At 46.7% G+C, this 13554-nt stretch overlaps 1 protein-coding gene across 1 annotated transcript in view; it reads left to right on the top strand.

Moving 5' to 3' along the window:
- The first annotated feature begins 317 nt into the window (after positions 1-317).
- Positions 318-13554, top strand: part of LOC115176443 (IgGFc-binding protein) — a 29678-nt gene continuing 16441 nt past the window's right edge. Inside the window, exons 1-21 of the mRNA XM_029736485.1 lie at positions 318-323; positions 615-669; positions 1593-2819; positions 3030-3370; positions 3488-4061; positions 4154-4758; positions 4921-5491; positions 5648-6246; positions 6338-6881; positions 7043-7239; positions 7467-7605; positions 7754-8079; positions 8198-8771; positions 8864-9468; positions 9631-10201; positions 10358-10956; positions 11048-11591; positions 11753-11949; positions 12177-12315; positions 12464-12789; positions 12908-13481. Coding sequence (XP_029592345.1) covers positions 624-669; positions 1593-2819; positions 3030-3370; positions 3488-4061; positions 4154-4758; positions 4921-5491; positions 5648-6246; positions 6338-6881; positions 7043-7239; positions 7467-7605; positions 7754-8079; positions 8198-8771; positions 8864-9468; positions 9631-10201; positions 10358-10956; positions 11048-11591; positions 11753-11949; positions 12177-12315; positions 12464-12789; positions 12908-13481 — 9298 coding nt within the window. The 5' untranslated portion in view covers positions 318-323; positions 615-623. The remainder of the gene's footprint in view (positions 324-614; positions 670-1592; positions 2820-3029; positions 3371-3487; positions 4062-4153; positions 4759-4920; positions 5492-5647; positions 6247-6337; positions 6882-7042; positions 7240-7466; positions 7606-7753; positions 8080-8197; positions 8772-8863; positions 9469-9630; positions 10202-10357; positions 10957-11047; positions 11592-11752; positions 11950-12176; positions 12316-12463; positions 12790-12907; positions 13482-13554) is intronic.

Raw genomic sequence — 13554 nt, 5'->3', positions numbered from 1 at the left:
TCTAAATGGGACAAACCTGCTTAAATAAATGTTTTATTTTATATATATTGAGGTAACATTTTATGAAACAGATGTTTGTTTCCAATTTCTTAAAAAAAAATTCTTTATAAGGAAAAATACTACGTAATAGTTGGTTAGATGGAAACTTTAGTCACACAGTTGTCAATATATGCATTTCAGTCATGCATACGCTATGTTGACTTAATTAGTACGGTAATTCAATATTTTGTCAAGGATGTGTTTTCTTTATCCATCCTCTTCACAATATAAAACACCCTCTCATCCCTCCCTGTCTGTTATATCCTTCATGGTCCCACCAACAGGTAAAGTATGGACATCAGATCAGTCTTTTGCATTAGAAATATTGGTGAATAGTATCAGATGAAGACCAAATTATTACGGAGATGAAAGTGAATTGAAATAAACTATTTCCTGTCTTTGTAGATGCATGTACAATGTATTAATGCAAGCTCATTTATATTTACAAAATATTTAATGTAATTTATTGATGGATATAAATTAATTAAAGTAGCTACTCTATAATCTAATCTAAAACAAAACTGATTTAGTTTTTACATCCATTTTCCATGTCATTTGTTGACTGTGCATTTTAGTTTCCAGCCATGGGGACAACTTTCCTGCTTTGTGTGGCTGTCACCCTATTCATTGGTAAGAATCACAGTTTACCTTTCAATATTCCATGTCATGTAATCACTGACAGAATTGAGCAAGTTGATCATTTGTTATTATCTAACATTATGGGGAATCAAATACAGTACCGTAGCTTGGCAAATGAAATCTTCCTAGCCTCCTCTAATTAGATAGTACATTTATGTTGTTTGTTCTGCAGGGCACACTATATAGACATGTAATACTGGTTATAAAGCTATGCAGGTGGAAGTGACAGCATGTGTATTGTTATGTACACACATTTTTTTCTATACGATTATGTCATTCAAACAAAAACAAATGATTTTGTGCCTGTCACGAGCGGAATGGACAGTTTAAGGAGTGAGTCAAGCGCAGGAGACGGAGGTCCGTGACAACAAACTTAATTTAATAAGTCCACGGGCAAGATTCATATACAGCTGGGAGCATAACAGTCAGAAAGAATGACTAAAAGAAGCTCCGTGCAAAAGGCAGACGGGGCACAGCCCGACAACCCTAATGCCTAGATAATAGACGTAACACCACACGTAACAACGAACAATCCCGCACAAATCCTAGCTAAACACAGACAGACTAAATAACCCCCCCACTAATGACAAACACAAAACAGGTGCAAACAAAAACAGACATAACTAATAGACACTGAAACACAGATCGGTGGCAGCTAGTAGGCCGGCGACGACGACCGCCGAGCGCCGCTCGACCGAGGAGAGGCGCCCCCTTCTGTGGATGTTGTGACAGTGCCTTACTAAATTAACACTTGACAGTCAGTGAATTCAGCAAGAGCAGTCAGAGCAAGACAATTGTACTGTATTTAAGCTACAGTATATGTTTCATTATTACATTTATATTAAAGTACCAAAATTGTTGCGAAAAGAATGCAGGTGCTCATCTGTAAAATTGTCTTTCTCCTTTACGTTTAGTGGTCAGCGGATCATGCCCAGTGGGGCGGGAGTTCATTACTGCCTTTATGCCTAACTATTTGCTGAGCTACCATGATGATCAGAGACTTCAACTGGCCATAACCACACAGGATTATCCAGCCATTGTTCAAATTCAGGTCAATGCAATCGGCTTCTCCACCTCAGTGAAGATAGAGAAACAGAACACCAAATGGATCGGCATACCTGGTACCGCTGAAATTGGGGGTCCAGGAGCTTCCACCAAAACAGTGCAGGTCACCTCCAACTCTGACATCTCGGTGGTGGCCTTCAACTACAAGTTCTCGACCGGAGACAGCAGTGTGGTCTTCCCGAATGACCAGCTGGGTACTGACTATGTGGTCTTCACCCCCGATGAGGGTCCAAGCAACATTCACAAGCTTATGTCTATTGTCAACGGCAAAGAGCCCAACAAGATCACGATCATCCCTGTCTCCAACATAAATCTCAGTGGCATGGAATCCTGGAAGCAAAGACAGGCGGTGATTGTTACCATGGACCCATACCAGGTCTACCTCTACCAAAGCTACACCACTTTCACTGGGACCAGGGTCAAAGCCAAGCTCCCTGTGGCGGTCCTGGGGGGACACGAGTGCATCGCAGATGGAGGCCGCTGCAATCACGTCTACGAACAACTGCTACCAGTACAGAGCCTCTCCACCAATTACCTGGTTCCTTCCATGCACATGACCCAATCAACAGACTTTGTCAACATTGTGGCCTCAGAGGACAACACTCTAGTGAAGATCTTTGAGGGAAAGGTATCCACTGCTAAACAGCTGAATGAGGGGCAGGCGTATGTGGTTTCTGTCCAACCCAAATATCCGCTGATCATCAAAAGTGATAAGAAGGTCATGGTGATGTACTTCAGCAACAACAAGCCCTACGATCCATTCCTCACCAACATCCTCCCAACGTCTGATCTAGCCAATGAGTGGTCGGTGGACACGCAGAGCAAATTCGAGAGCACGTTGGTCATTGTCTCCGAGGGGAAAGGGATCAACACCGTTAAAGTCTGTGAGAAAAATAATTGTATGAAATCTCTCCAATGGACATCATTCAACTCAGACCCTAAGTACATGTGGGTAAACATTCCATTGGGAGAGCAGCAACAGCATTTCTCAATCAAAGGCGACTCCCTCATGGCTGTTTACGTTTATGGTGGCATGCCAAGAGACGGCTACGCTACAACAGGAGTATGTTCCAAAGGTACGCTGATTAATTGACACATCCACTTAAATGGCCTATCAACTGCCCCTCAATACCTCCCTCTTAAAGAGGAACACTCTTTAACAATACAATGCAACACAACACATCACAATGCAACGCAACACAAAAAAACTAATCGCAACACAACACAACAAATGCACTGCATGAAAACAAGAGTTAGTCTTGAATGTTGCTTCTGTTCTCACTCAGGCACTGCACCACCCACTACACCACCAGACCCCTGTGAGAACGTCAAATGCAGAGAAAAGGAAGAATGTACAAAGGGGGTATGTGTCCACATCTCCAAAGCAACCTGCAGGGCTGTGGGCGACCCCCACTACCTCACCTTTGATGGGGAGCGATTTGACTTCCAGGGCACCTGCTCTTATGTCATGGCCACGGTTGTTAAATCTGAACCTGGCCTCATCCCGTTCACTGTCCTGACCAAGAACAACCACAGAGGGAACAACAGGGTGTCTTTCGTAAGGAAAGTCTCAGTCACGGTCTATGGGCTGACTGTTGTGATCAGCACGCATAAAGGGAAGGTTGAGGTAAGTAACAAGAGACCAGAGGGAAATTATCAGGATGGGGGTCGGTTCCATGGTAAATTTGGTCAACCCAGGAGGTGAACTGAGCAGTTTTTCCATATGCTTATTGATCTTTCTTAGGTGAATGGTGAGAATGTCTACCTGCCTGTGACCCTAGCCAGGGGAAACCTAACGGTGGTGTATAGTGGCAACTATGCTGTTCTGAAGACAAACTTTGGCCTGAAGGTTATGTACGACTGGAACATGAAGTTCTACGTCACTGTCCCCAGCAGCTACTTCCGCACCCTGGGTGGGCTCTGTGGGAACTACAACGGGGATCGCAATGACGAGTTCACTAACCCCAAAGGTAACAAGGAACCCACAGTGGTGAAGTTTGCCCAGAGCTGGAGAACTGAAGACGGCGACTTGTTCTGTCATGATGACTGCCAAGGGGAATGTCCTAGCTGCACTCCGGCTCTCCAACAGAAATACAAGGGAGAGAAGTTATGTGGTCTCTTGGCCAAAAAAGATGGCCCATTCGCCAGCTGCCACAAGGTCCTGGACCCAGGCATGTTCATGGACAACTGCGTCTATGACGTCTGCATCAATAAAGGCATCTATCAGTTCCTCTGTGAGAACATGAAAAGCTACAATGATGCCTGTTTGGCCGAGGGGGTCAAAATTAGCCCTGAGTGGAGGACAATCACTGGATGCTGTGAGTTTTCCTCTTTCCAGACATTTCATGCAGATTTTTAGATTGCACTTTTCACTATTATTTAAATCTATTTTCTCATTTCACATTTGCAGCACTGGAATGTCCGTCAAACAGCTACTACGAGGCATGTGGCACAGCTTGCCCTGCCTCTTGTTCAGATCTAGATGCCGAAGCAAAGTGCAAAGAACCCTGTGTGGAGACCTGTCAATGCAACAAGGGCTTTGTCCTCAGTGGAGACAAATGCGTCTCCAAGGAGAGCTGTGGCTGCTCTTATGAAGGACGATACTACCCGTCTGGAATGAAGTTCTGGGAAGATGACAAATGCACAAAGCAGTGTGAATGCAATCCAGGAACAGCCAAGGTTGAATGCAAAGCAACAGCATGCAAGAAGTCAGAGATGTGTGGCCAGCAGAGTGGTAAGAGAGATTGCTACCCAACATCTTATGCCACTTGCCAAGGTTCAGGTGACCCCCACTACCGCACGTTTGATGGCAAGAGGTTCGACTTCCAGGGAACGTGTACTTACGTTCTCTCCAAATTGGTCAGCAAAGATGACAAGTCTCTGGCGCCTTTTGAGGTGCTTATTAAGAATCAGAATAGGGGGAGGAACACGGCAGTGTCTTACACAAAGACAGTCACCGTCATTGTCTTCAAAAACATCATCACCATGAGTAGGGACAACCCTGGCAAAGTATTGGTAAGCTACCTTAAAATGTTATCCATTCCAAATGAATGACACAATTGCATTCCGGGTTTACTTGGTCAATGAGCTTTTATGATTATACTACTTAATGAAAGAGGAAATATCAGGACAGTATCGTCCTTCGTGTTTCATTAACGTTTCTTTCTCTCTTCCCAGGTCAACAACCATTATGTGAACTTGCCATTTGATGTAGACGATGGCCAACTGTCCATCTTCCGCCGTGGGTATTTCGCGGTGGTGAAGACCAAATTTGGCCTGACACTGAAGTTCAACTGGAACAGCCACGTCTCCCTAACCCTCCCCAGCTCCTACTCAGACCTCATCGGAGGGCTCTGCGGAAACTTGAACGGCCAACGGAACGACGACCTCCTCAAACCAGACAAGAGCCCTGCCAACTCCCCAACAGTATTTGGGGACAGCTGGAAAGTGGGGAACGACCCTGGCTGCTCCAGCGACTGCGACGGCAAGAAGTGCCCCACCTGTGACCACAGCCTGATGCTTAATTACCAAACAGGGAAGTACTGCGGCAGGATCACAGACAAAAACGGTCCGTTCAAGCACTGCCACGCCAAGGTGGACCCCACGGAGTACTATGAAGACTGTGTGTTTGATATGTGTCTGTACCGTGGCCATGCCTCTGCCCTCTGTAACGCCCTCAGCACCTACACCACTGCCTGCCAGGATGCCCCTGCCAAGGTGGAACAGTGGAGGTCGGACAGCTTCTGTCGTAAGTAGTGCACAGACACACCTCATCAGATGTGTATTTCTAACAACAACTGTAACAATTATGGTCATTACAATAAGTCAGAAGTGGCTTGTCTAGCTAACAGCTCCTGGTTCCGACATTATTAAATTCTATCATGTTTGACCTAATGTGTTGTAGCATCTTCCTGCAAGGCCAACAGCCACTATGAGGTGTGTGCCTCAGGCTGCCCCCAGACCTGCAGCAGCCTCGATGAGCCTGAGAGCTGTGAGAACTCCCTGTGCACCGAGGGCTGTGTCTGTGACGACGGCTTCATACTGAGCGACAGTGAGTGTGTGCCACTGGCTGAATGTGGCTGTGTTCACCAAGGCCAATACTACCAGATGGGCCAGGTGTTCTTCCCCAACGGCCAGTGCAAAGAGCGCTGTGTGTGTAAAAAGGATGGACACATGGAGTGTAATGTGAAGTTTGCCTGTGGTCCCAATGAGAAGTGCCAGGTCCAAGACGGGGTGCAGGCTTGTATACCCATGAGCACGGGCACCTGCTATGTGAGCGGGGCCAGGAGATTCCACTCGTTCGATGGCAGCTGCTTCAGCCTACACGGGGACTGTGTGTACAAAATGTCGGAGGTTGTGGAGAAAGACGGATCGATGGCTCCATTTGTTGTGTCAGTGCAGCAGTTGACCAAGATGGATGATGCAATGGTCACCAGGAGGGTTGAAATACAGGCCTACAAATACAAGATATCTATGTCTCCCAGAGTTATATGGGAAATAACGGTAGTTTTCTGTCTTGATCTACTCCTTTCAGTATTAAAAAGTAACACTTGATTCGAAAAACTGATGTTTTCAATCTTTCCTCCTTTCACAGGTGGATGACGTTGCAACAAATCTCCCACTGTCACTCGGAGATGGAAAGGTCAGGGCCTACCAGAACGGCATTAACATCATCGTGGTAACAGACTTTGGCTTGATGGTGACTTACGACACCGTTGCTGGCGCCATCATACAGCTTCCATCCACTTACAAAGGTGTTACCGGTGGTCTCTGTGGCAACTATAATAACAAGAAGGAGGATGACTTCCTGCTGCCCAGTGGGCTGCAGGAGTCGTCTGTGGAGAAGTTTGCAGCCGGGTGGTTAGTGGTTCAGGAAGGGGTCAAATGTCAGACAGGATGTGACGGTGGCTTGAAGTGTCCTCCCACCAGTGGACCCCCGCCGGCTTGCAGCATCATAAAGTCAACCAAGGGTCCATTTGCCCAATGCCATGCTGTTGTGCCACCACAAGAGCACTTTGAGGAGTGCATGAAGGAGGGAGAGGGTGGGGATGCACTGTGCCGCCACTTACAGACCTATGTGACTTTCTGTCAGGCATCCGGTGGCCTTGTCAGCAGCTGGAGATCTGACCAGTTTTGTCGTGAGTGAATTTTGATATTGAAAGTTAATTTACCTTATCCTGGTTTACCTTAGTATGCAATATTTTTCTGACCTAATGCTCTGCTGAAAAACAATTGAAGCTGAAGCTGATTTAAGTTTTTTGATAACATGCATCTCCTCCCATTTCCATCTGTCCTCTAGCTCTGACGTGTCCAGCTAACAGTCACTATGAGTTGTGTGCCGACACCTGTTCTTCCACCTGTGACTCTCTCAGTGAGTCTCCCAAATGCCCACTATGCCAGGAGGGCTGCCAGTGTGACGACGGCTTTGTGTTTGATGGTGGCAAGTGTGTCCAACTGGAGAACTGTGGCTGTGTGGTTGATGGACACTATTACAAGGTGATTACAGATTTATTGACAAAAAATTGCCATTTCATATCCCAAAAATGCAATAATATCCTAAAGTCATTTTTACAATTATAGGCCTATATCTGTTCTACGCTAAATGCAAATATATATAATCAATCTCTATCCTTGGTAAATATTTCTTGTTTACAATCATCCTATGGTTTATACCATAGTATAAACACTCAATGATATCACTGATATGTTTTGCTGGTTTTCAGTCTGGCCAGTCTGTGATGCTTGGCAACTGTTCTGAGACCTGCAGCTGTGCAGCAGGAGTGTTCACCTGCAAGAACTCACAGTGCAAAGAGGGTCAGAAATGTGGGTTGAAGAATGGAGTCATGGACTGCTACAGCACAGGTACAAAAAACATTAATAATAATGCAACCCAACAGATATGGCTTTGTGTTAGTACATTTGGATGTGGAATTTTGGACTTTGTTGATGTTTCTATTTTGATATTGCAATGAGCAAGCTATGTTAACATCTCTAATACCCATTTTGTCAGACCCCTGTGAGGACACTGAGTGCCGTGAGAAGGAAAACTGTGTGGTGAAGAACAATAAGGCGGTATGTGTGGCCCAGTCCAAGGCCACCTGCAGGGCTGTGGGCGACCCCCACTACCTCACCTTTGATGGGGAGCGATTTGACTTCCAGGGCACCTGCTCTTATGTCATGGCCACGGTTGTTAAATCTGAACCTGGCCTCATCCCGTTCACTGTCCTGACCAAGAACAACCACAGAGGGAACAACAGGGTGTCTTTCGTAAGGAAAGTCTCAGTCACGGTCTATGGGCTGACTGTTGTGATCAGCACGCATAAAGGGAAGGTTGAGGTAAGTAACAAGAGACCAGAGGGAAATGATCAGGATTGGGGTCGGTTCCATGGTAAATTTGGTCAACCCAGGAGGTGAACTGAGTGGTTTTTCCATATGCTTATTGATTTTTTCTTAGGTGAATGGTGAGAATGTCTACCTGCCTGTGACCCTAGCCAGGGGAAACCTAACGGTGGTGTATAGTGGCAGCTATGCTGTTCTGAAGACAAACTTTGGCCTGAAGGTTATGTACGACTGGAACATGAAGTTCTACGTCACTGTCCCCAGCAGCTACTTCCGCACCCTGGGTGGGCTCTGTGGGAACTACAACGGGGATCGCAATGACGAGTTCACTAACCCCAAAGGTAACAAGGAACCCACAGTGGTGAAGTTTGCCCAGAGCTGGAGAACTGAAGACGGCGACTTGTTCTGTCATGATGACTGCCAAGGGGAATGTCCTAGCTGCACTCCGGCTCTCCAACAGAAATACAAGGGAGAGAAGTTATGTGGTCTCTTGGCCAAAAAAGATGGCCCATTCGCCAGCTGCCACAAGGTCCTGGACCCAGGCATGTTCATGGACAACTGCGTCTATGACGTCTGCATCAATAAAGGCATCTATCAGTTCCTCTGTGAGAACATGAAAAGCTACAATGATGCCTGTTTGGCCGAGGGGGTCAAAATTAGCCCTGAGTGGAGGACAATCACTGGATGCTGTGAGTTTTCCTCTTTCCAGACATTTCATGCAGATTTTTAGATTGCACTTTTCACTATTATTTAAATCTATTTTCTCATTTCACATTTGCAGCACTGGAATGTCCGTCAAACAGCTACTACGAGGCATGTGGCACAGCTTGCCCTGCCTCTTGTTCAGATCTAGATGCCGAAGCAAAGTGCAAGGAACCCTGTGTGGAGACCTGTCAATGCAACAAGGGCTTTGTCCTCAGTGGAGACAAATGCGTCTCCAAGGAGAGCTGTGGCTGCTCTTATGAAGGACGATACTACCCGTCTGGAATGAAGTTCTGGGAAGATGACAAATGCACAAAGCAGTGTGAATGCAATCCAGGAACAGCCAAGGTTGAATGCAAAGCAACAGCATGCAAGAAGTCAGAGATGTGTGGCCAGCAGAGTGGTAAGAGAGATTGCTACCCAACATCTTATGCCACTTGCCAAGGTTCAGGCGACCCCCACTACCGCACGTTTGATGGCAAGAGGTTCGACTTCCAGGGAACGTGTACTTACGTTCTCTCCAAATTGGTCAGCAAAGATGACAAGTCTCTGGCGCCTTTTGAGGTGCTTATTAAGAATCAGAATAGGGGGAGGAACACGGCAGTGTCTTACACAAAGACAGTCACCGTCATTGTCTTCAAAAACATCATCACCATGAGTAGGGACAACCCTGGCAAAGTATTGGTAAGCTACCTTAAAATGTTATCCATTCCAAATGAATGACACAATTGCATTCCGGGTTTACTTGGTCAATGAGCTTTTATGATTATACTACTTAATGAAAGAGGAAATATCAGGACAGTATCATCCTTCGTGTTTCATTAACGTTTCTTTCTCTCTTCCCAGGTCAACAACCAGTATGTGAACTTGCCATTTGATGTAGACGATGGCCAACTGTCCATCTTCCGCCGTGGGTATTTCGCGGTGGTGAAGACCAAATTTGGCCTGACACTGAAGTTCAACTGGAACAGCCACGTCTCCCTAACCCTCCCCAGCTCCTACTCAGACCTCATCGGAGGGCTCTGCGGAAACTGGAACGGCCAACGGAACGACGACCTCCTCAAACCAGACAAGAGCCCTGCCAACTCCCCAACAGTATTTGGGGACAGCTGGAAAGTGGGGAACGACCCTGGCTGCTCCAGCGACTGCGACGGCAAGAAGTGCCCCACCTGTGACCACAGCCTGATGCTTGATTACCAAACAGGGAAGTACTGCGGCAGGATCACAGACAAAAACGGTCCGTTCAAGCACTGCCACGCCAAGGTGGACCCCACAGAGTACTATGAGGACTGTGTGTTTGATATGTGTCTGTACCGTGGCCATGCCTCTGCCCTCTGTAACGCCCTCAGCACCTACACCACTGCCTGCCAGGATGCCCCTGCCAAGGTGGAACAGTGGAGGTCGGACAGCTTCTGTCGTAAGTAGTGCACAGACACACCTCATCAGATGTGTATTTCTAACAACAACTGTAACAATTATGGTCATTACAATAAGTCAGAAGTGGCTTGTCTAGCTAACAGCTCCTGGTTCCGACATTATTAAATTCTATCATGTTTGACCTAATGTGTTGTAGCATCTTCCTGCAAGGCCAACAGCCACTATGAGGTGTGTGCCTCAGGCTGCCCCCAGACCTGCAGCAGCCTCGATGAGCCTGAGCGCTGTGAGAACTCCCTGTGCACCGAGGGCTGTGTCTGTGACGACGGCTTCATACTGAGCGACAGTGAGTGTGTGCCACTGGCTGAATGTGGCTGTGTTCACCAAGGCCAATACTACCAGATGGGCCAGGTGTTCTTCCCCAACGGCCAGTGCAAAGAGCGCTGTGTGTGTAAAAAGGATGGACACATGGAGTGTAATGTGAAGTTTGCCTGTGGTCCCAATGAGAAGTGCCAGGTCCAAGACGGGGTGCAGGCTTGTATACCCATGAGCACGGGCACCTGCTATGTGAGCGGGGCCAGGAGATTCCACTCGTTCGATGGCAGCTGCTTCAGCCTACACGGGGACTGTGTGTACAAAATGTCGGAGGTTGTGGAGAAAGACGGATCGATGGCTCCATTTGTTGTGTCAGTGCAGCAGTTGACCAAGATGGATGATGCAATGGTCACCAGGAGGGTTGAAATACAGGCCTACAAATACAAGATATCTATGTCTCCCAGAGTTATATGGGAAATAACGGTAGTTTTCTGTCTTGATCTACTCCTTTCAGTATTAAAAAGTAACACTTGATTCGAAAAACTGATGTTTTCAATCTTTCCTCCTTTCACAGGTGGATGACATTGCAACAAATCTCCCACTGTCACTCGGAGATGGAAAGGTCAGGGCCTACCAGAACGGCATTAACATCATCGTGGTAACAGACTTTGGCTTGATGGTGACTTACGACACCGTTGCTGGCGCCATCATACAGCTTCCATCCACTTACAAAGGTGTTACCGGTGGTCTCTGTGGCAACTATAATAACAAGAAGGAGGATGACTTCCTGCTGCCCAGTGGGCTGCAGGAGTCGTCTGTGGAGAAGTTTGCAGCCGGGTGGTTAGTGGTTCAGGAAGGGGTCAAATGTCAGACAGGATGTGACGGTGGCTTGAAGTGTCCTCCCACCAGTGGACCCCCGCCGGCTTGCAGCATCATAAAGTCAACCAAGGGTCCATTTGCCCAATGCCATGCTGTTGTGCCACCACAAGAGCACTTTGAGGAGTGCATGAAGGAGGGAGAGGGTGGGGATGCACTGTGCCGCCACTTACAGACCTATGTGACTTTCTGTCAGGCATCCGGTGGCCTTGTCAGCAGCTGGAGATCTGACCAGTTTTGTCGTGAGTGAATTTTGATATTGAAAGTTAATTTACCTTATCCTGGTTTACCTTAGTATGCAATATTTTTCTGACCTAATGCTCTGCTGAAAAACAATTGAAGCTGAAGCTGATTTAAGTTTTTTGATAACATGCATCTCCTCCCATTTCCATCTGTCCTCTAGCTCTGACGTGTCCAGCTAACAGTCACTATGAGTTGTGTGCCGACACCTGTTCTTCCACCTGTGACTCTCTCAGTGAGTCTCCCAAATGCCCACTATGCCAGGAGGGCTGCCAGTGTGACGACGGCTTTGTGTTTGATGGTGGCAAGTGTGTCCAACTGGAGAACTGTGGCTGTGTGGTTGATGGACACTATTACAAGGTGATTACAGATTTATTGACAAAAAATTGCCATTTCATATCCCAAAAATGCAATAATATCCTAAAGTCATTTTTACAATTATAGGCCTATATCTGTTCTACGCTAAATGCAAATATATATAATCAATCTCTATCCTTGGTAAATATTTCTTGTTTACAATCATCCTATGGTTTATACCATAGTATAAACACTCAATGATATCACTGATATGTTTTGCTGGTTTTCAGTCTGGCCAGTCTGTGATGCTTGGCAACTGTTCTGAGACCTGCAGCTGTGCAGCAGGAGTGTTCACCTGCAAGAACTCACAGTGCAAAGAGGGTCAGAAATGTGGGTTGAAGAATGGAGTCATGGACTGCTACAGCACAGGTACAAAAAACATTAATAATAATGCAACCCAACAGATATGGCTTTGTGTTAGTACATTTGGATGTGGAATTTTGGACTTTGTTGATGTTTCTATTTTGATATTGCAATGAGCAAGCTATGTTAACATCTCTAATACCCATTTTGTCAGACCCCTGTGAGGACACTGAGTGCCGTGAGAAGGAAAACTGTGTGGTGAAGAACAATAAGGCGGTATGTGTGGCCCAGTCCAAGGCCACCTGCAGGGCTGTGGGCGACCCCCACTACCTCACCTTTGATGGGGAGCGATTTGACTTCCAGGGCACCTGCTCTTATGTCATGGCCACGGTTGTTAAATCTGAACCTGGCCTCATCCCGTTCACTGTCCTGACCAAGAACAACCACAGAGGGAACAACAGGGTGTCTTTCGTAAGGAAAGTCTCAGTCACGGTCTATGGGCTGACTGTTGTGATCAGCACGCATAAAGGGAAGGTTGAGGTAAGTAACAAGAGACCAGAGGGAAATGATCAGGATTGGGGTCGGTTCCATGGTAAATTTGGTCAACCCAGGAGGTGAACTGAGTGGTTTTTCCATATGCTTATTGATCTTTTCTTAGGTGAATGGTGAGAATGTCTACCTGCCTGTGACCCTAGCCAGGGGAAACCTAACGGTGGTGTATAGTGGCAGCTATGCTGTTCTGAAGACAAACTTTGGCCTGAAGGTTATGTACGACTGGAACATGAAGTTCTACGTCACTGTCCCCAGCAGCTACTTCCGCACCCTGGGTGGGCTCTGTGGGAACTACAACGGGGATCGCAATGACGAGTTCACTAACCCCAAAGGTAACAAGGAACCCACAGTGGTGAAGTTTGCCCAGAGCTGGAGAACTGAAGACGGCGACTTGTTCTGTCATGATGACTGCCAAGGGGAATGTCCTAGCTGCACTCCGGCTCTCCAACAGAAATACAAGGGAGAGAAGTTATGTGGTCTCTTGGCCAAAAAAGATGGCCCATTCGCCAGCTGCCACAAGGTCCTGGACCCAGGCATGTTCATGGACAACTGCGTCTATGACGTCTGCATCAATAAAGGCATCTATCAGTTCCTCTGTGAGAACATGAAAAGCTACAATGATGCCTGTTTGGCCGAGGGGGTCAAAATTAGCCCTGAGTGGAGGACAATCACTGGATGCTGTGAGTTTTCCTCTTTCCAGACATTTCATGCAGATTTTTAGATTGCACTTTTCACTATTATTTAAATCTATTT

The sequence above is a fragment of the Salmo trutta genome, chromosome 37, assembly GCF_901001165.1.
Source record: "Salmo trutta chromosome 37, fSalTru1.1, whole genome shotgun sequence".
NCBI lineage: Eukaryota > Metazoa > Chordata > Actinopteri > Salmoniformes > Salmonidae > Salmo > Salmo trutta.
The sequence above is the reverse complement of the archived record's forward strand: the minus strand, read 5'-3'. Positions and strand labels throughout refer to the sequence as shown.